The 22,045-nt window shown below is 49.9% G+C and overlaps 1 protein-coding gene across 1 annotated transcript in view; it reads left to right on the top strand.

Annotated features, from left to right (window-relative positions):
* The first annotated feature begins 421 nt into the window (after positions 1-421).
* METRN (meteorin, glial cell differentiation regulator) overlaps positions 422-22,045 on the top strand; it is a 31,013-nt gene continuing 9,389 nt past the window's right edge. The window contains exons 1-3 of the mRNA XM_034783712.1: positions 422-443; positions 9,517-9,907; positions 16,267-16,694. Coding sequence (XP_034639603.1) covers positions 422-443; positions 9,517-9,907; positions 16,267-16,694 — 841 coding nt within the window. The remainder of the gene's footprint in view (positions 444-9,516; positions 9,908-16,266; positions 16,695-22,045) is intronic.

Here is a 22,045-nt window from a genome sequence, read left to right as displayed (position 1 = left end):
TTGGCTTAGTTAGCGCTAAGTTCTCTTTGAAGATCTGGATAATGTATAAGGGCCAGCTTGATGGAATATTCATATCTACTCTGCCTTCAAACACATCCCTTCCTGATACTGCCATCTCCTTAGGACTAGCTGCAGTCCCACCTCACACACACACTCCACTCCTCCTTAGTGCAGGGGCTGCCAACATCAGACATTTCAAAATGTTAACCTGCTGGCAGGGAGTAGCCGCAGGACTCTGTTTGGCTAGCTCACCTACAACTGTCAGCATGCTGCCATGTGGCCAGTGTCTTCAGCAGCTGCTTGTTTATAGCCTAGACAGTATTAATCTCTCATTGATTTTCAGTAGGAATTTTCCTGAATGAGGGCCAGAGGATGTAGGAGCTACTCGGGATGTAGGTATCCCATCTTTACAACTCACGTGATGGCCTTTGATAAAGAAGAAGGTAAGTTTGACCCTGTCTGACACCCACAGGTCCAGGAAGTAGCAGCTGCAGTAATACCTAGCTCTAACCTAGCACTCTCCCGCTATAGATTTCAAGGCACTTTACAAAGGACATTGGTAGCATTACCCCCATTTCAGAGATGGGGAAATTGCAGCACTGAGAGATTAAATGACTTGCCCAAGGCCAGTGACAAATCCAAGCATGGAACTGAGGCTTCCTGCAGCCTGGCCAGAAGCTTTCTGCAGCTCCATCCCCCAATGTGGTAAATGCATGTAACAATCACACCTCAGTCCTGCGCCTCCTCCACATCTTAGCTGGATGAAATCCACCACATCTGTGGGACTCTGGGAATGGAATGCTGGAACAATGCACACACTTCTTCCCCTGTATGAGAGGCATGGCCACACTCACCTATGGAAACACATCTGCTCCCAGCCCTGTGAATAACATGTTTTACAGCTACTTTTCACTCCATACGGGTGACATGAGGCTGGTCATCCCAGAGGAAATAACTCACTAGCTCTTTCCCAGACTGCAGACAGATGCTCACTTTGCTGAGTTAGCTGCACCTGTTCATGGTCAATAAACAATAAGTTGGCCCTTCTTACTTGTGGTTCTTCTTTGATAAGCTCTATATATACTTCCAGCTATATGTGCCTCCCTAAGAGATCAGGGATCTCAAGAGGTCTCAAATTGCTCTGTGGTGGAATTTGAGCAGTTGGCGTGATCAGTTCATGCCCTGGGTGGCCAGGAAGAGAGATCCAATCAGAGAAGCAGGGAGGCACCTCAGAACTGAGCAAACACAATGACTAGACCCCCTTCTTCCACTCAGAGCGGATGATCTCTTCACACTGGACAACATGAGGAAGCTCAGAACTGAATGAACATGGCACCTGGTTTCCCTGCTCACTGCAAGAGAGGGCGATCCTTAGGCTCTGCATCAAGGTTGGGAGATCCATTGTCAGAGGAAGGCAAACTCAGTTCTCAGAAAGCATTTCATGCAAACTTCCACCCCTAACGCCCTCCATGCGCGGATCTCAAAGCACTATACAAACACTAGGCATTCTCAACTCAGCTGGCCAATCAGGAGAAACTGTCACAAAGTGGTTATGTCATATGTAACCTATAAGATGGCACAGGTTGGGAAATAATTAGCCTAGATGTAGAGGAGTATAGGAAATTAAAGTTGCTAGTGTGAAAAAATTAGAGATAAATTGGAGATACAGTGTTATGGCAAAGTAAGAGTTAGAAAGGCTCTGACCCAGGGTTATGTTACTGTTATGTTAAGGTTATAACTAGTTTGAGCAGGATTATTAAGACTTGTGAATGTTCTATTAACATGCTATCTATATTTATAGTATGGGAAGGGCACTGGTGCAGATGTTAATTGAAATACATGTAATGTAAAGAGCTATTAAAAAGGGGCAGAAATATAATTATGATAAAGTGTAGTTTAATATTAATTAGTATTAATTAGTAGAAAAAGAGTAGGTTTGCTAAATTGAGGAGCGCTCCAATTAATACCCAAAGGGATCCATTAGGTGCCAGGGTAATAAGGCTGTACTTCACTCTGTTGTCAGTGGACTGAGCACTCCTTGATACGCTATTTCATCATTGAGTGTCAGTGGTAATTGCATGCCCATCTGCTTACCCAATCACTCTACTAAACACATTTTGTGTAACTGACATAGAGGCTTGAACCTGGGGTTTTATGCATCCTTGTCTTTAACAACTCAATACTGATTGGGATCATTTCAACCTAAAGGTTACTATGTGCCAAAGGGCACACCCAATGTTGACCAATAGGTGGTCTTGTGGTTAGGGCCAGAGGTGGATTAAGTTGTACTGGGGCCCTGGTCACAAAGAGCAGTTGAGCCTCCCACACCTTGGGGGCTCAGAGGTGCTGGAACTGGGGGAGGGCAGGGGGGCCAAGCCTGCCCACTTTTTAACATGGGAGTATTGACCTCAGGCTGGTGAGAAGTGGCGGTGCCGGCAAGGGCTGCCCTTTGTGGCAGTGGAGCTGATACGGTGATCAGCTTCCCTGCCATGAAGCGCAGACCCTGCTAGCAGCACATTCGCCGTGGTGCCCCACACCCTGGCCAGGCTGGAAGCTGGAGCTCCCCACAGCAGCACGGGCTCCCTGGGTGGCTCTTATCACAGCCTGGCTCTGGCTTCCAGCCTGGCCAGGGGGCAGGACCTCAGGGGGAAAACAGGGGGAGAGGAGGAGGAGGGAGCAGAGCCCTGGGGGAAAGAGGAGGAGCAGGGGGTGGGACCACAGTTCTGGCACCAGTGCACCCCGCCCCCACACTAGTTCTGGGGCCTCCAAATTGGCCAGAGCCCCTGGGCACGGGACCCATGGGCTCGTGCATTAATCTGCCATTGGTTAGAGCCCCGCATGGACTGCACTCTACCACACGATCCCTGTGGGACCGTGGGACAGTCACTTCAGCCCAGCTCCTCAGAGGTATTTAGGCACTTATCTCTCATTTAAATCAATGGGAGTTCAGCTCATCAGTAATTTTGAGAGTCTGTGCCTTAATCGCTCTGCATCTCAATTCTCCACTTGTAGACTGGAGAATAATACTCATTCCTTTCTCCCACACATTGTCTGCCCTGCCTCTTTAGATCAGAAACTCTTAGAGCAAAGGCTTGTCTCTTACTATGTGCATGTACCATGCGTAGCACACTGGGTCCTGCTCAGATGTTACTTTAATGTCAATATAGGGTTGCTCAGCATCCAGTTTTTGATGGGAACACCCAGTCGAAAAGAGACCCTGCCGGCTCTGCTCAGCACCGCTTACCAGGCCATTAAAAGTCTGGTTGACAGCGCAGCAGGGCTGAGGCAGGCTCCCTGCATTCCCTGGCTCCATGTGGTTCCTTGAAGTGGTCAGCATATCCTCTGGCTCCTAAGCAGAGGCACAGCCATGGGGGCACCACACTTTGCCCTCCGCCCTGAGTGCTGGCTCTGCAGCTCCCATTGGCTGGGAACCATGGCCAACGAAAGCTGCGGGGGCGATGCCTGTGGATGAGGGCAGCACGTAGAGCCATCTGGCCTCCCCTCCACCTAGGAGCTGGAGGGAAATGCCGGCCATTTCCAGGAGCTGCCTGAAGGAAGCAACACCCGGCACCTGCACCCTGAACCCCCTCCTGCACCCCAACCCCCTGCTCCAGGTTGGAATCCCCTCCAGCACCCTAACTCTCTCCCAGATCCCACACTCCTCACGCCCCCACACCCAGCCCCCTGCCCCAGCCCTGAGCTCCCTCCCACACCCAAACTCCCTCCCAGAGACTGCACCATCTCCCATACTTTGAACCCCTCAGCCCCAGCCCGACACCAGAGCCTACACCCCCAGCTAGAGCTCTCACCCCCAACACCCGAACACCCTGCCCCAGCCTGGAGCTTCCTCCAGCACCCTGAACCCCTCATTTCTGGCCCCACCCCAGAGCCCACACCCCCAGCCCAGAGTCCGTACCCCCTCCTACACCTTATCCAGCTGCCCCAGCCCAGAGCCCCCACCCACACTCTGAACCCCTAATTTCTGGCCCAACCCCAGAGCTCTCACACCCTCCTGCACCCCAACCCCCTGTCCAGCCCGTGAAAATGAGCAAGGGTGGGGGAGAGTGAGCAATGGAGGGAGGGGGGATGAAGTGAGTGGGCGCAGGACTGCAGAGAAGGGATATGGCAGGGGTGGGGCATCGGGAGGGTGCAGGGCAGGGGTGTTCGGTTTTCTGCAATCAGAAAGTTGACAACCCTATGTCAACGACTATTCTTGAAAGGCCCAGATTCTCATGCCTTTCTGGACCATGCGTGAGACATAAATCCATCCTTGTACACGATTCAGCTAGGCCCATCCCTTCGTCAGGGATGGTCTGAATGGAGTGGGGGAATCTCAGGTTCAGAGAGGCTGTTAAGCAAGGACCCAGGAGACCCAGATCAGAATGAAGGGGGTGGGGGCTTAGCCCTGCAGATCACAAATCACCAGCCTTGATGCTTGTGTTTATGGGTAGGGCAGGTGGCTGAGGGAAGGGCCATGTCCACATGCCCAGGCCCACCAGAACATTCAAACAGAAGCTAGGATTGCATGAGATCAGGAGAAAACCAGAGAGCATTTTTGTGCAGGTTGTTGTGGGTGCCTGGGTGTACGTGACAGTGTGAAAGGCAGGGCCGGCTCTAGGCACCAGCCGACCAAGCACATGCTTGGGGCGGCACCTCAGAAGGGGCGGCCAATGTTGGGGAGGCGGGGGGGCGCTCGAGGGGTAAAAAAAAAACTGTTTTTTTGTTTTTGTTTTTGTTTTGGCTGGGCAGCACAGGGGTGTTTTGGCAGCGCGGCGCTGGGGAGGGGGGGACGGGGGGCTTCAGCAGCGTGGTGCAGCACTCAGGGGGTTTGGCCGGCCCAGCCTGGTGCGGCACTCTGGGGGTTTGGGCAGTCCGGTCCGGCGCAATGCGCGGGGTGGGGTTTGGGCGGCCCGGCCCGGCGCTCGGGGGGGGCAGGGGTTTCGGCGGCCCGGTGCTCCGGGGATTTGGGCGGCCCAGCCCGGCCCGGCCTGGCACTGGGCGGGGAGGGGTTTGGGTGGCCCCGTGCGGCGCTGGGGGAGCGGGTTTCAGCGGCCCGGCGCGGCACTGGGGGGCGGCATGACGGCGCAGTGCTGGGGGTGGGTGTTACGGTGGGGCGGCGCTCTTTTTTTTTGCCTGGTGCGGCAAAAAAGTTAGAGCCGGCCCTGGTGACAGGGACTTGTGGAGGTGACTGCAGCTCCTGTTGCATGGCTGCTTTCAAATAAAGGTAGCTGCCTGCTTGTGACAAGGGAAATGCCAGGAGGCAGGAGTGCTGCCTAGCCCCTGAATAGCACAGCTGTATCAGCTCCGGGCCAGAGGTTAAATAGCTAATGAAAGAGCCCTGGTTACAGGCTGCCGTCTGGGAATACCGGACACAATAGGCGACTCAGCAACGAACTAGGGGGGCGCGGGAGGGGGATTACACTCTGACAATGGAGGCTTACAGACCCCAGTGGGTGTCACCACATAGCAGCGGGGCTAGTGTTTACTTGGGGAGCCTGGGCAAATGTTCTCCCAGGGGGACACAGTACTACAGTCTAAAATAAAACATCTGCAGGAGGAACCTAAAACCGGAGCAGCAGCCGGCTTGTCCAGCACCTCATCACCCATGGAGCTCCTCTTCCTTCAGACTAAATGGAGCAAACCCGATGGGTTCCACATGGCCAATTGCGGGGCCCCAGAAAAATGGGCACCCCGGCGCCCTGACCCACTCTGCCTGCCCGGCGCTCCTACTGGGGAGCAGAGTCAGGGTGCAGGGGCTTGTCCCACTCTGCCTGGCCAGCGCTCCTGCCAGGAAACGGGGGAAGCTCCCACACCCTGAACCTGTTCCCCGGCAAGAGCGCCAGGCAGGCAGAGTGGTGCAAGTCCCTGTGTCCTGACCCCATTTCCCCAGCAGGAGTGCAGGGAGGAGGGAGGGGGACTGCAGGTGGAAGGGGTGGGGAGGGGCCCCCAGTTGCTCTGGCCCAGGGTCCCACAAAACTATAATCCGCCTCTGGGAGAGTGGGGGGATTTTTGTTACAAATACTCTGGTCAGCACTAAGCAAGGCCTCAACAGCTCCTCCTGTAACACGGAGTAGCACAGAGACAGGCGGACCCATTGAAAAAAATCAGTTTGATGTAGAAACTCTTCTCTGTCTTAGACATGGTGTGGCCCAAAGGATCTCCCAGAGGTCAGTGAGATCACAGGAAGAGGGACTTTTCTCTGGGCATCACTGCCTCATGCCTAGTGTGTACAGATCATTTCAGAGCCACTATAGCTCCAGGACCTGTCAGCATTTGCATTAAAAAAGGGCTGTACCTCAGCCATGTTCATTTGCTTGGAGGAGCGACTTGGCCCAGAAGGCAGCATTAGTCCTGTCACAGCCCTCTCCCACCTCAGGTTTAATAGAGACATGCTTAGGAACTTGAGGAGGGATGGAGGGGCATAACCCTGAGCCATGGGGCTCGTTCGTGGGGCAGCATTATCAAGTTGATTGAAGTTGAACACAGGACACTCATTCATAAGCTTCTGGCATTTAACCCCACTCTCCCACTGCCTTTGTACTGTGACCTTCAGCAAGTCACTTCGGGTATGGCTATGCTGCAATGAGATACCCGCAGCTGGCCCATGCCAGCTGACCCGGGCTCACGAGGCTCAGGCTCCAGGGCTGTTTAATTGCAATGTAGATGTTCAGGCTTGGGCTGAAGCCTGAGCTCTGGGACCCTCCGACCTCGCAGGGTCCTAGAACCCAGGCTCCAACCTGAGCCCAAATGTCCACACACTACAATTAAAAGCCCCTTAGGCCAAGTCCCATGAGCATGAGTCAGTCGTCACGGGCCAGCTGCAGGTGTCTAATTGCAGTGTAGACATACCCTTAAGCTCTCTTAGTTTCAGCTTCCCCATCAGTAAAATGAGGCTAATGTATACCTCTGTTATATGAGGTCTCATTTGTAAAAAGTAATGTTTGAGGATGTAAGTATATGCATGTTAAGTGTGATCTTTTCATAGCTTTTAAATTATTTAGTATTTTACATTGGCTGTAGTATGCAATTGTGAAATGAAAATACTGTGATTAACTAGCCACAATGTATATGTGCTTCTGCCATCTAGTGGATGAAATCAGAACTTCTCAATGATATACCATAGGCCCTATACCGCTAAGAGAAACTCACCTTCAGCACAAGTGGTAGAGGGCTTGTGGTTTTGGAGCAGGAGGTCTGAATTCTCTGCTTGCCATCACAGTGAAGGAAGGAGCAGCTGCTGTGATAACCTTAAAGTGGTAGGTTGTCACAGCCTGTTGCAAAATATACCTGCTTGAAGACAAACGACAGTATTGATATAGACAATGTTTTCATCAGGCACATGAGCTAAACCAGTAGTACTCATTAAGGTTTGGCCAACAAGCCAATTATCCCAAGGGGCACTGCCAAGGGCTGTGTCAGTGGCATCCTTGGCTGAGGCTGCTAAATAATTCCTCTCTTAAATAAGTCTGAACCAAAATCCCTTCCCCGAAAACTTGGGAAATGTTTGGCTCTGAATCCAAGCTTTGCAGCTCTGGCTGTTCTAAGCTGGGTACAGGTTACCTAAACTGTCAAGCCCTATTAATAGAAGGAGGGAAAGGGTGGTCTAGTCTAATGGATAGGATCCTGGGACTAGGAGACTTCTGGCTCAGCTGTACACTTCCTTTGTGACCTTAAGCAAATAATTTAATCCACCCTAACCCCCGTTTCCCCATTGATCAAACAGTGGCTAGATAACACATCCCACTCTCACAGGGCTGTTGTGAGGATAAAATTCTTTAATGATTGTGAGGTGCTCAGATTCTATGGGGATGTGGGCCATATATAAACCCAGACAAATGAACGTGAAATGGGTTTTACACACTGAAGGAAACCTTGATCGGATCCATCCACTGAAAAGATCTTACCCAACAAACATGCCAACTTCTGGGCTGACAGTCACTGTGACTGGGGTGGTGTCTCTGGCATACCTCGGTATTTAATTTAATTTAATTTAATTTAACACTAATTTAACAACAGTATCCTTCTGTGTGCATCTCTCCTCTAGCTCCTTTCTACTCACAAGCTTTCCCCCAGGACTTGTTCCACCTTAAACTTCTTCTGCTGCTGGTTTATTATCAGACAAGAGCATAATAATGGACCATGCCACCACTTTCAGATTGGACTCATTTTCTATGGATTCCAACAGATTGACTTCTTTCAGTATCATTTCATGGCCTGAGGGCTCTGAATCCAGATTTCAGCCTCCTTTTCCCTACCCCAACCCCCCTTCCGTTTCTTTCTTTCTTCCATCCAAATTTACAATCCCTCATTTCCATTTTGCTCCACCCTCTCCCTAGAGACTTTGTTCTCTTGCTTGTATCATTGCATTGAAATTGTTCCATGTTTATTTCAAACATTTTGGCGGGCTATCACTCCAATGGAAATTTAATTAATTGCAGGGCTTGTGGACCTGGGACAATAGCATCTGAAAAAAATAAAATCATTAGGAACGGCTTTTGCAAAGAAAGAAAGAAAGAAAGAAAGAAAGAAAGAAAGAAAGAAAGAAAGAAAGAAAGAAAGAAAGAAAGAAAGAAGTTTTATGCTATGCTGATGAACAGGCTAATAACAGCAACAACCGGGTAATGAGGAACGCATTCCCTGTATGTTTTCAGAGCTCTTAACAAACCTGTAATGCAATTCTATTGCATTGCTACAGACAAAAAAAGGGTTGGCTCAGATACACAGTGAGCCAAATTTTGAAGTTCTAAGTCAGGCAAAAATCCTGTTACAAAGTTAGATGCTCAAATTATAAGAACCTTTCTTAAGATTGTACACAGCTCCATTGGCTTCATGCTCTGAATAAGGATGAAGTAAAAACTGAGCAGGGACATGAAATTTGGCCCTTTATGCATAATTTGATATTACTTAACTTATATTGTAAATACCATTTATAATTCAAACAACCTGCATCCTGATTAGATCTACCCAAGCTGGCATTTCCTGTTTAGCTCACCTCAGAACCACAGATTTGACAATCACATTTTCCAAGATAAATATTAGTCCTCGGGAGGTCAGATCCTATGTGCAAAAGGCTCATTGATTCAGTGTATTATTCATGTTGTGTATATGTGTAAGAGAAAGGGGTTTGTTTACAAGTTGTGTTCATGTATATTTTACCATTTAATCAATCAGCAGTATATATATATTTCCCCAAACCGTTCTCAAAAATTAAACATCCTCCTTCTCTCAAATCACTGTGCACACCAGCAGCTGTCTGTGTGCTGAACTCCTCGCATCTGGACAACAATCACTTCAAATCAGCTTTTTCATTCTTTTTTTTTTTTTTCTATTTCATTATATTTTCCTCAAATTCTAGTTGTTGATGGGGAAAGGGAGCCCACGCCTCATCCTTCTCTCGGCTCCGATTGGCTAAAAGTTTCCGAGCCCTGCTCCGATTGGAGAATCACAAATCATCTCCCTCCCCCCCCCGTCCCCCGCGCATTCACCCCTTAGTCCACCGTAGTTGAATTTGACCAGCAATCTGTGGACACCTTAGTCAATTTCACTATAAGCCTCTTGGTCACTTTCATCTCCACTGCTTTCCCCCTGACTCTGAATCACAGCATCACTCCGGACTAGCAGGAAGAAGGAGGGAAATCCTGCTTTGCATCCTGACAACTTTTGCGGCGGAGGCCTGGGGAGATGGATGGCGGAGACATGCAGGCGTTAATTCCCCACGCACATTCCAGCATGGTGTCTGTTGGGGAAGGATTTACACTAGTCTCTGGCATTTGATTCCTCCTCCTTCTGCTTTCTTGGGAGACGAGATCTCAGAGAAGATGCCTTTGGTACTGTGGGCTCTTTGCCTTGGTGTCCTGGACACGGTCCTTTGCAGTTACTCAGAAGACCAGTGCAGCTGGAGGGGGAGGTACGGACTTCGGTCCTCAATTAAAAATAAGTAACCATTGGCAAGGATCGCCAGAGATCGCACAGTGCTAAATGTGCCCTATGGTGGGAAACTATCTGCTTTGTCCAGAAACTCAGATAACTTTCTGTTAATAATGCAGCCTCAGATCCTCCAGCCCCATTGTCTTCAGTGGGAGTTTGGATGGCTGGATGGGTATTAATGAATAAAAGGCTGGTGCAGCCGGGGTTAGGGTGTCACTCTAAGAAAGGAGCTGGTGGATGGGATAGTGCATGTTCTGACTGAGCCGCTATAAGTATCAAGAGAGGGGGCCTGATTTTGTTCTCACTTATCCTGGTGTCAATCAGGAGTAAACCCACTGAAGTCAATGGTGTAAAGGAGAGGAGCTTTTAACCAGAAGTTTGCATTTTTCTTACTAACCTGTGCCCAAGGCAATATTGGATTTCCAACTTTATGTTTGAGAAAAGGAAAATTCCAATTCTTGTGGCTGCCATTTTTAGTCAGTTGAATTTAAGTTTCACAGAGCCTCTGGGGAAAATAGATTGCTTTCCCCTAAGGAGGTGATGGTTTGGGTTCTGTCCCCCATCCCCTGATTGCTATCAGAGGGGGAAAGTATCTCCCTCAAAGCTAGCTAGATGAAAGCTTACAAGGTTTTAACTTAAATCCAGTCTGAAAGAACAACATCCATCCTCCCAAACCGTGTCTCTGTGAGGGACAGCATCTTGTGTCCTCCGGCATAAGTTATGGTCTCTGCACCACATAAACCCTCCTGCTGGCTACCCCAGCTTCTCTGTGCTCCGTAGTGGTGGGTTTTACTTGGTGTGCTGATTGTTTTATTGCATCCTTGGGCTGCAGGCTTCTCATTGTTTCTTTGCAAGGTGGAGGTGGGGAGAAAGGAGTAAAGAACTGAAAGTGCTGGAGTTTGTTTACTTTTTCTCATTTTTATGGCATGTCCCCTTGGAAGATCAAAGCTGCCCCCTAGAATTAAACAGTGATCTTACTCCCTGCAGTGTTACAGGGACAAGTGAGAGTTACAGACCTCTGCCACTTGCAGTTTCTTGATTCCCTGTCGTCCCAACCTGTTTTGCACTTCATAATAATATCAATAGTGAACAATAAAATCAGATGCAGCAGTAGCTGATCCTTTCCAAATACACCATGCTGCCTGCTTTCATAGGAAAATAACTCAAGTGAAAGCCTCAAAATAAAAAGCCTCTGATCAGCCTGCTTTAATACATGAGCCAAATTGCTCTTTGACATGATTTTGTTGTGAGGTTGCAGAACTCCCATGCCAAGGAGCCATTTAAAACCACAAACATTGTTCAGAGCTGAGAGCAAAGCAAGGTTTGTCAAGCAGTTACTATAAGAGCCCTGGGGCTTGGAACACCTTTTCATTGTGTGGGTACAGTGCCTATAGGGTGACCAGACAGCAAATGTGAAAAATCGGGACAGGGGGTGGAGGGTAATAGGAGCCTATATAAGAAAACGACCCAAAAATCGGGACTGTCCCTATAAAATCGGGACATCTGTCACCCTAAGTGCCTAGGACAGTGGGGCCCGACTGAGGCCTCCAAGCCATGCTGAAGTACCAACATGGAAGGAGGCTGGATTGCCATCTGTCTTGGATGGTTTAGACACAACAAATCCTGTATCTTGGTAAGGGGTTAGACTATTTTACCCTTGCGGTCCCTTTGAAACCTATGGTTCTATATGATGAGAGACAACCTAACTGCTGTGAAAATACCTTTGCAGATAGGAGAGCTAGACCTACAGATGGCAGCACCATGGGCACTTTAAAAAACATCCGCAAGATAGTTCAGTGGCAGCATCTGTTTCTCAGTGTTTTTGCCTATGTGCAATTCTACAGATGAGTTAACTACAAAGGAGCAAAAACAGGTCAAATGACTGTCACTGGTTCAGTGTGGATTAAAGACCCTTCCACCTCCTGCTGAGATTTTTGCTTGCTTACCAGTGCGATAGTGCAAAGAATGGAGAAGTATGCATATTGTTACACTCTTACTGCTCCAAAAGCTTTGGAACTACTTTGGAAAAGTTTGGTTGTTTTTACAGCAGAGATTTAACAGAATCAGTAGCCTCCAAAAGGTTTCCAAATAAATGACTTGGTCCCTCTTTTGGATCATATGTGAATATCTAGTGAATGACTGAACTAGTTTTTCCTGCCAGGCTGTAACTGTGTGGATTTCACTGTTTGTTATGGAGCCTGGCTGCAGATTCACAATTTTGGGGGACCAACCTGGGCAGATATTTCTCTCCCTCCTTTCCCTAGTCAAAGACTCAACCTATATTACAATAGAACACTGGGGAAGACTTGCTGGCTGGTAGACTGCAAGCCCTACTAGCTTAATGTATGCACTTTCTCAAACTACTCAGAGTTGGGCTGGGTCAGTCCTTGGACGGGAGACCCCATTTAAAAAAACCTAAAGATTATTCTTCTTTCTTAAACCTCTTAGCACCTTTGAGATAAGATGGCAAACCAAGATCCTAGCCATTTGTTCTCATTAATGATCCCCTGGCATTCTTTGTCAGCATTAAGTGTGTACGGACCAAATTCCAAAGCAGGTAATTAGTGTTTGCCTTCCAAAATCTTACCTATAGTTTAAATCAGATACAGCTACAGTTTTCTGGACTTCAACTAACAGCACACAGTAACGCTACAGCTTAGCAACTGCTGTGTTTCATATCAAAGGTATTTCAATACAGGTGTGAAGTGCTCCTTATATATCCCTGCCTGCTTTGAGTTCTTTGGGTGGAAAGAACTATAGAACAACACAGTAGTTTTATTATATTTTTTTTGTTTTGTTTAAAAAACAAAGAAACAGGAGGTAGAATGGATAGGGCACTAAACTGTGACTGGTTCTATTCCTGTCTCTGCTACTTGGCAAGTCACATCCCTGCTCTGTGCCTTGGTTTCCCCTCAAATCCTTTGCCTGTCTTCTCTACTGCAAGCACTTTCGGGCAGAGACTGTATCTTGCTATGTGTCTGTATAATGGTCCCAGCTGGGTGCCCTATACATTAGTGCATGCTGCCTCTCAGAGCCTCCATTCTGTTTGCACATATGGGATTCTAATGTATCTTCATTTGCATTACAGATAAAATATGGTCTTGTGGGTCAGGAACGTGATTAGGAGCTGAGCTGCCTAGGTCGTGCTACAGGCTCATGGTGTGACCTTGCACAAGTCTCTCTGTGCCTCACTTTACCCATCTGATCCACCTCATTGTGGGGGAAAGGGGACCGATGATTAATTACTTGATTGCTTATCCTTAGCTAAAAAGGGCTATCAAACATCAAAGGAGAGATACAATCCTGGATCCTTAAAATTCTGCCTTCCCTGCAGGGGAATGTCACTGAGGGACACCAAGTTCCTGTACCAAACGGTTGTTCCAGGCAGGGGCGGCTCTATGTATTTTGCCGCCCCAAGCATGGCAGTCAGGCAGCCTTCAGCGGCATGCCTGTGGGAGGTCCATCGGTCCCACGCCTTCGGCGTACCCACCGCCAAATTGCCGCCGAAACCGCCCTCATGGTGACCAGCAGGCCGCCCCCCCGCGGCTTGCCGCCCCAGGCACGCGCTTGATGCGCTGGTGCCTGGAGCCGCCCCTGGTTCCAGGCCTGCAGGGAGGGGCTAGGTTAAGGCTCCAGGAGAGGCTATAACTTCTAAACATTAGCATGGAGAAAAGTGGAGGCCATAGGCCATCCTCCAGCAAGGGGGATTCCCCCCTGCACTCTCTGTTGTTTATTCTGTGCACACTCCGCGTGCCTAGAGATGTATACAAGGCAGCAGCATAGTAGAGCAGCAGGATTACTTTGCCCAGAGCAAGTATCTGCAGGCCTGCTGCTCAACTAAGTTTACTCTGAATGGCCTCAAATCTCTTCTTGCACAACAGGTGAGAGCAGAAGAAAAGCAGAGTAAATCCCATCTTGGATTCAAGAGAAAGCTGGGCTTTAATTTGTAAAAGACAACAGGAGGGCGCAGGGGCAAGCTATTCCCAGAGCCCCCACAACCTGCCCTCCCCTGAGAGCTCCCTCTGATGGACATCTCTTAGGACGGCTGTGTGGGGCTCCAGCCTTCTCCGTCGCTTCTCAGCCAAACCCCTCGGGTTGACCTTTGGGTAAGGGGAATACTGTACATTGCCATTTATTCTGGAAGGAAAGGCTTGCTGACCAGGGCCCCATGCAGACTTCCTGTACCGAGCTTCTGTCCTTTCAGTTAGGAAAGCAAAAGCCAGGAGACAACAAAAACTCTCAAGTGGTGTGTGAGGCCTGGGATATGCAGGGGATCAGACTAGATCTGGTGGCCACTTCCGGCCCCAAACTCAATGATTATGACAAAACCTTAGGCCAACAATGTCACAGAGGCCAGTGATTTGTAGGTACTCTCTAGAGGCACCTTGAACCAGGAGGTGCTGAGCATCCACAAGTGAAATCTCTACAAGCTGCTGGGGCCCAGTAGCTCAGACAATAAAGTGCAAGATATTAGCCCCCCGTACTCCCCCCCCCCCCCCCAAAAAAAAAAAAACCTGAGGGCCTCCCCTCACAATCAGAGGCCAGGCTTGAAAATTCTGGCCATGGGAGGGAGGAGTTTGGTAGTGGCCAGGCAGCCAAAAAGAGGAGCAGTCTTAGGAAAAGAGGAGCTGCATGTCCATCTCTTGGGAGGATCAGGCATAATTTGGATAAAGAAGAGCATGAGACGTCCAGGCCTGGAGCCTGGTATGCCATATATTCAAGCTTAGTGGTGTCTTTGGTTGGGAGATGCTGATATAATAGGCATTCCAAACCCATTGGAATAGGAGCAGCTTCATTTCCTGGAGCCTTTGCACCTCATAATGCTGAATCTTGGCAGGGGGTTAGACTAGCTGACTCTTGCAGTCCCTTCTAGCCTAGGATTCTATGATTGTCATGCTGCTTCTGCAGCGAGGTAGAGAAAGGGGCCCCCAGCTCTGTGTTTGCGTCTGAACTTCACCAAAGCATCAGGGTGTCCGGAGCCAAGGTCTGGGTTCAGCACCCAGAGAAAAATGGGGAACAGCTAAGAAGTTTGGAAGGGGGGGTGGATTTGGGGATCCAAGGTCTGACTCAGGTCCATCTCCACCTGGAACAGGTGATTTCCAAGCTGGTTGCATAGTAATTGAGCAGGCTGCTCCTCGAGGAAGGAGCAAGTAGGCATGAAGCCAGCCCAGAACTGGAGGAGGAAGACAAGAGGAGCAGTCAGGAGAGTGTTCAGCCTGACTCTTTGTTACCAGCCATACTCCGACATTCTCACTCCGTCATGGAGTGCCCCAGTCACTAAGACCCAGATCCTGCAAGGGAGTTAAGCGCTTAACTCCCACTCAAATCAATGGGATGTAAGCACCTAACTTAAATACCTTGGAGGATCAGGGCCTAATCCTACTCCCAAGGCTCTTGGGCAAGTGGGGTCAGTGCTGGTAGCTGTGGCCATTGGATGCTAGTTTAATCTGCTGCATGGTGGGGTCATTGGGAGCTGAAGTGCCCAGGAGCATGCTGGGATAGAGAGCCTTGTGCCAAAGGGCTAGTACAGTGGTTCTCAACCCGGGGCCTGGGGCCACATGCAGCCCAATTAGCATACAGCTGTGGCCCAGCTCAGCTGTGTGCTAAAGGCCAAACGCATGCCAGAGTCTGCCAGGTTCCCAGCGTGGAGGGATCTGGGCTGCCCCACCACCTAGCACAGCGGGGTCAGGGTAAGAGCTGCCATCCCGCCCCACATGGTGGGAGTCCAGGGTTTGGGCTGCCAGCCGGCCCCACGGGGTCAGGTGTCCAGGGCTGCCAGCCAGCCCCACAGGGTCGTGAGCCTGGGGCAGCTGCCTGGCCCCGCAAACTCTAGGGTCCAGGGCAGCTACGGGGCGGGGTCCAGGGTCGGGGCAGCCAGCCCACCCTGCGTGGCAGGGATCGGGGTCGGGGCAGCCAGCCCGTCCCACACAGCAGGGGTCCGGGGTCGAGGCAGGCGGCCGGCTCCGTGAGCTCTGGGGTCCAGGGCAGCCAGCCGGCCCCGGTCCAGGGAAGCTGTGCAGCAGGGGTCCAGGATGGGAGTCCGTCTTGCCCTGCAGGGTCCAGGGCTGCCGGCCCAGCCTCACAAGCTCCAAGGTTCAGGGCAGCCGTGTGGCAGGAGTCTGGGGCAGCCGCGCGGCAAGGGTCTGGGGTGGGCAGCTGGCCCCATGTGGCAGGGGTCCGGGGTCCAGGTCGGGGTCCGGGCTGCCGCTGCCCTGCCACCTGGCCCCCGCGGCCCAGCTAACACATTGTGGGCCACATATGTGGCCCACAATGTATAATAAGTTGAGGAGAACCACTGGGCTAGCACTATGGTAACATTAGTTTGTTCTCCCCTTGCAGTGGCCTGTCCCAGGAATCAGGCAGCGTGGAGCAGATCTCTCTACACTGTGCTGAGGGCTCACTGGAGTGGCTGTATCCAGCTGGGGCTTTACGCCTCAGCCTCTCCCCCCGCCTCCCCACGAGCACTGCAGCCAAAGGGAAGAGCCCCAGACAGGTCACCACCTGTATCAAGCCCTCCAGCACTTTCCGAGGAGCTCAGATCTATCTGGAGAGGAATGGGATCCTGGAGCTGCTGCTGTCTGAAGCAGATGCATCCCTCCGCCCCAGGGTACACTGTTTCAGCTGGCTGCCCCAGGAGAAAGTAGCACTGTTCCTTCAGTCTACCCTGCACCAGGACATCAGCCGTCGGATCGCTGCCTTCCGCTATGAGCTGCGGGGAGACTGGAACTCACGCCTCTCACTGCCCTCCAGCAACCTCAGCATGGAAGGTAAATAGCTAGTGGCATGGCTCCACAGGGTGGAAATGTAACACTGACAGACCCTGGTCATCTGCGGGTGGGATTGAACCTGGGACCTCTGGAGCTAAATGCATGAGCCGCTACTGCATGAGCTAAAAGCCATACAGCTGTTAGCTAAGTCTGTAAAGAAGACTCATTAATCTCTCTCTCTAAGTGGCCTCTAGAGGGAACAGAACACCCCACCCAGGAGGTGTGTGGGTTACACCATGACTATTAACCAATTTCGCTGCTAATCCGTATTGGCCTCCTGTCCTGTTCTGTGACTTTGCCAGGCTCCTCCCTCACTGGGCAAGGATGGTGAGATCCACCATAGCAGTGCCCTCCTGACACAAGCTGCTGCTCCAGCAGGATAAGATTCCTTACTGCATTGTTCTACCAGGGCCAGCTGAAAATCTAGGCTTGTGCACATCCTTTTAGAGAGGGAGGCTTGCTGGAGCAGGGCACAAGGACCCAGGATTTCTGGGCTCTATTCCTGATTCTGACACTGACTCACTGTGTAACCTTGGGCAAATTGCTTCACCTCTTTGTACTTCAGCTTCCCTCTCTGTAAAATCAGGGTACCACTGCTGACGTACCTTACAGGATAATTAGTTAATAACAGGCCAGTCCTCAAGGCCTTACTTAGTTTGTGCTCAGGCAAAATTCTCCTTGATTACTGAAGACAATGGGAAGTTTTGCATGAGTCAGGTGCCAGGATTGGGCCCATTATTGACAGCGATAGCAGGACCCTGAGCCACGTGGCTGTTACACAGTAGGAGCTCTTTGATCAGTGGGAATCTTCTTGGGTGTCTTGCAGCTCCAGGCTGCAAAGAGGCATAAGCTGCAGGAGGTTCCAGCCACTGGATGCTAAAGGACCCGCATCATGTGGGCCTCCTGTCGGGGACAGGGAGAGGACAGTAACCCAAGCTGGCCTCTCTGCCTGAGCATGTTCAGAAAGCGAAGCCAGGAGCCAGAGGAGGATCGCAAAGCAGCTCCTATCGGCATGTTTAATCGGCACCATCTTGCCTCATGGCTGAGCTAACAAAAGTCCACTGTGGGGCCCGCAAGAGACATCCTTGCCATTCAGCCACCCCAGAGATAAGGGGCTCTCCTGGTCACCATGGCAACCCAGGCATTCCCCCCACAGGAACCGCAAGGGCTGCTCTCTCGCAGCGCCCTGGGAACCCTAAACATGGGATTAGTGTGACTGTTTTTTCAGGAGAGGGGATTTGGAAAGAAGTAGCCTGGCCCTGCAGCAATGGTTCTCTTCCCCCTCTTCACCTTTCCAGCCATAGGAACAGCCTCCAATGGCAGCAGAGCTGGCCCCTGGTCAGGGAAAGAGCACAAAGATCTGGAAGCTGTGGGCTGGGTGAATTAGCAGTATGTTGCCACAGAGCTAGCAACAGGCCAAGCATCCCTTCCCTGCCTGGGGAGCTAGTCTGTCCTAGTCAGGTTCATCACCCCATGTAAAGGTACCATAACACCAACACCTGCCACAAGGACTTGTCTGGGAACCTCGAGCCTAGATACAACCTAAGCCTGTCTGCATAAGAGGACAGAAACCGACTGTTGAATCCGAGGCACCTTGAACACTGGGAAAGTTCTCCTCCCGCTCTTGTTCTCAGCCCTAAAGCTCAGCAGTGTTTGAACCAGGGAGGCACATGCATGTCGTAGGGATCATCCAGACCAAGGGAAACTTGGGCTCAAGCCAAATCCCTGGCTCCATCTCTAGCCTCACAGAAGGGGAGTATGTCATTGCCTTCCTCCACCGCCAGCTGTAAGTCACTGTGTATTTCCGATTATTAAAGAACACTGGGGTTGGGGTAGAGGAAACATTTCCCCTTAGTGAGAAATAGCATTCATGGTCCTGTTCAGAATGTCCCAAGAATGGCTGGAGCTGCCCCTCTCCCATCATGGCTGTCACCAGTTCAGTTTCAAAGGGACTGGTTTGAGGTTAACAGATGGTTAGTGCTGCTATGGAGCACATTTGGCTCTTACCTCCCAGTTTGTACAGGTAGTTTCTTCAGTAGAAGAGCCTCCTCCTCAAAGGGCACACAGTGGTCCCATGAGTGTGCTCTGAGTCAGGGACTGACTGATTCTGTTCCCAGGGCAAGTCATTGAACTGCTTGGTTTCCTGCTCTCTGCACTGGGGATGCCAACAATGAACTACCATACAGGGGAGGGGCAAGGCTACATGAATTGCTGTTTGTAAAGCACTTTAGATTGACAGACTGGGGGAAGGATAAACTGTACTGGGAGGAAGGCTGGTCTTGTGCTTAACACAGCACGCTGAGAGTCGGTTCAATTCCTGGCTCGGCCACAGACTCCTCGGCTGACCTTGGGCAAGTCATTTAAGCAAGGCCGCCCAGAGGATTCAGGGGACCTGGGGTCTTTGGCGGCGGGGGGTCCCTGCCGCCGAATTGCCGCCGAAGACCCGGCACTTCGGCGGCGGGTCCCGGGGCGGAAGGACACTCCGCCGCCGAATTGCAGCCAAAGACCCGGAGTGGAAGAAGCTCTGGGGGCCTGGTCTCCGGGGTCTCCGGAGAGAGTGAAGGACCCTACTCCAGGGGCCCCAAAAAACTCTCATGGGGGCCCCTGAGGAGCCTGGGGCAAATTGCCCCACTTGCCCCCCCCGGGGCGGCCCTGCATTTAAGCACTTTGTTCCCCAGCTGTAAAGCAAGGGTGGTCATGCTTGCTTTCTCCCTCTCCTTGTCGATCCTGTCTGTTTAGCCTGTAACTGCTTTAGGTTAGGGCTGTCTCTTGCTATGCGTACATACAGCACCTAGCAGAAAGAGGGGTCTGTGAACATAAGAACGGCCATACTGGGTCAGACCAAAGGTCCATCTAGCCCAGTATCCTGTCTTCCGCCAATGCCAGTTGCCCCAAAGGGAATAGACAGAACAGGTAATCACCAAGTGATCCATCCCCTGTCGTCCATTCCCAGCTTCTGGCAAACAGAAGCTAGGGACACCATCCCCAACCCATACTGGCTAATAGGCATTGATGGACCTATCCTCCATGAATTTATCTAGTTCTTTTTTGAACCCTGTTATAGTCTTAGCCTTCACAATATCCTCTGGCAAGGAGTTCCATGGGTTTACTGTGCATTGTGTGAAAAATACTTCTTTTTGTTTTAAATCTGAGGCCTATTAATTTCATTTGGTGACCTCCTAGTTCTTGAGTTATGAGAAGTAGTAAATAACACTTCCTTACTTTCTCCACACCAGCCATGATTTTATAAACCTCTATCCTATCCCCCCTTAGTCATCTCTTTTCCAAGCTGAAAAGTCCCAGTCTTATTAATCTGTCCTCATATGGCAGCAGTTCCATATCCCTAATCATTTTTGTTGCTCTTTTCTGAACTTTTTCCTATTACAATATATTTTTTTTGAGCTGGGGCGACCATATCTGCATGCAGTATTCAAGATATGGGCGTACCATGGATTTATATAGAGGCAATATGATATTTTCTGTCTTATTATGTATCTATCCCATTCTTAATAATTTCCAACATTCTGTTCACTTTTTTGACTGCTGCTGCACATTGAGTGGATGTTTTCAGAGAAATATCCACAACTCTCTTTCTTGAGTGGTAAAAGCTAATTTAGACCCCATCATTTTATATGTATGGTTGGGATTATGTTTTCCGATGTGCATTACTTCACTTTTATCAACAGTGAATTTCATCTGCCATTTTGTTGCCCAGTCACCCAGTTTTGTGAGATCTTTTTGTAGCTCTTCGCAGTGTGCTTGGGACTTAACTATCTTGAGTAGTTTTGTATCATCTGCAAATTTTGCCACCTCACTGTTTACCCCTTTTTCCAGATCATTTATGAATATGTTGAATAGGACTGGTCCCAACACAGACCCCTGGGGGACACCACTCTTTACCTCTCTCCCTTCTGAAAACTGACCATTTATTCCTACCCTTAGTTTCCTATCTTTTAACCAGTTACCAATCCATGAGAGCACCTTCCCTCTCATCCCATGACAACTTACTTTGCTTAAGAGCCTTTGGTGAGAGACCTTGCCAAAGGCTTTCTGAAAATCTAAGTACACTATATCCACTGGATCCCCCTAATCCACATGCTTGTTGACCCCCTCAAAGAATTCTAGTAGATTGGTGAGGCATGATTTCCCTTTACAAAAAAACATGTTGACTCTTCCCCAATGAGTTATGTTCATCCATGTGTCTGACCATTTTATTCTTTACTATAGTTTCAAACAGTTTGCCTGGTTCTGAAGTCAGGTTTACCAGCCTGTAATTGCCAGGATCACCTCTGGAGCCCTTTTTAAAAATTGGCATCATATTAGCTATTCTCCAGTCATTTGGTACAAAAGCTGATTTAAATGATAGTAGTTCTGCAATTTCACATTTGAGTTCCTTCTGAACTCTTGGGTGAATACCATCTGGGCCTGATGACTTATTACTGTTTAGTTTATCAATTTGTTCCAAAACCTCCTCTAATGACACCTCAATTTGGGACAGATGCTCAGATTTGTCACCTAAAAAGAATGGCTCAGGTTTAGGAATCTCCCTCACGTCCTCAGCCATGCAAAGAATTCATTTAGTTTCTCCATAATGGCCTTATTGTCCTTGAGTGCTTCTTTAGCATCTTGATCATCCAATGCCCCACTGGTTGTTTAGCAGGCTTCACTGTGACCCAAGGACCACTTGATGCCAACTGACAGAGGTCGCAGAGGGAGTGCATAATAATACTACTAGAAATTGGAGATCAGGCAGGGCCAAAATTCATGTGTGTGTGGACTGCCCAGCCTGCAACTCAGGTGTACACAGCTTGGAACATCCCACCAGACAGCCTTACAGGAAAGATACTACAGTACTGTAGGATGATGGGGCAGAACACATCAGCCTATGAGTGTGTTTTTGGGAGGGCACCATGCCACAGAAATGAAGCAAGTGTACAAAGTTTTCCATGGGGAACATGATACACAAAAGCTGTGTGGTCTAGTGACTTGAATTTAGGGCTAATAGTCAAGAATTTGTGAGCTCAGTTCTTGCACTCTGCTGCCAATTCACTGTGTTGCTTTGGGCAAGTCACTTTACTTCTCTTTGCTGCCAAATGGAATAATGCTTCCCTGGGTCCTTGGGAAGGGAGATGCAAAGATAAATTAATGCTTGAGAAATATGAATGCTAAATATTATTCCTCTTTTGGCCAAGTAGTGTATGGCCCAAGCAGGGTTAGCCCATGAGATCCAGGGCTGCCCAGAGGGTGGGGGTGCAAGTAGGGCAATTTGCCCCAGGCCCCGCAGGGGCCCCGCGAGCCCTGGCTGAGAATCCCTTCCCTGGCTACTCACCCGGTGGTGGTCCGGGTCTTTG

This window comes from Trachemys scripta, chromosome 10 (genome assembly GCF_013100865.1).
Source record: "Trachemys scripta elegans isolate TJP31775 chromosome 10, CAS_Tse_1.0, whole genome shotgun sequence".
Lineage (NCBI taxonomy): Eukaryota > Metazoa > Chordata > Testudines > Emydidae > Trachemys > Trachemys scripta.
This window is presented reverse-complemented; position numbering and strand designations above follow the sequence as displayed.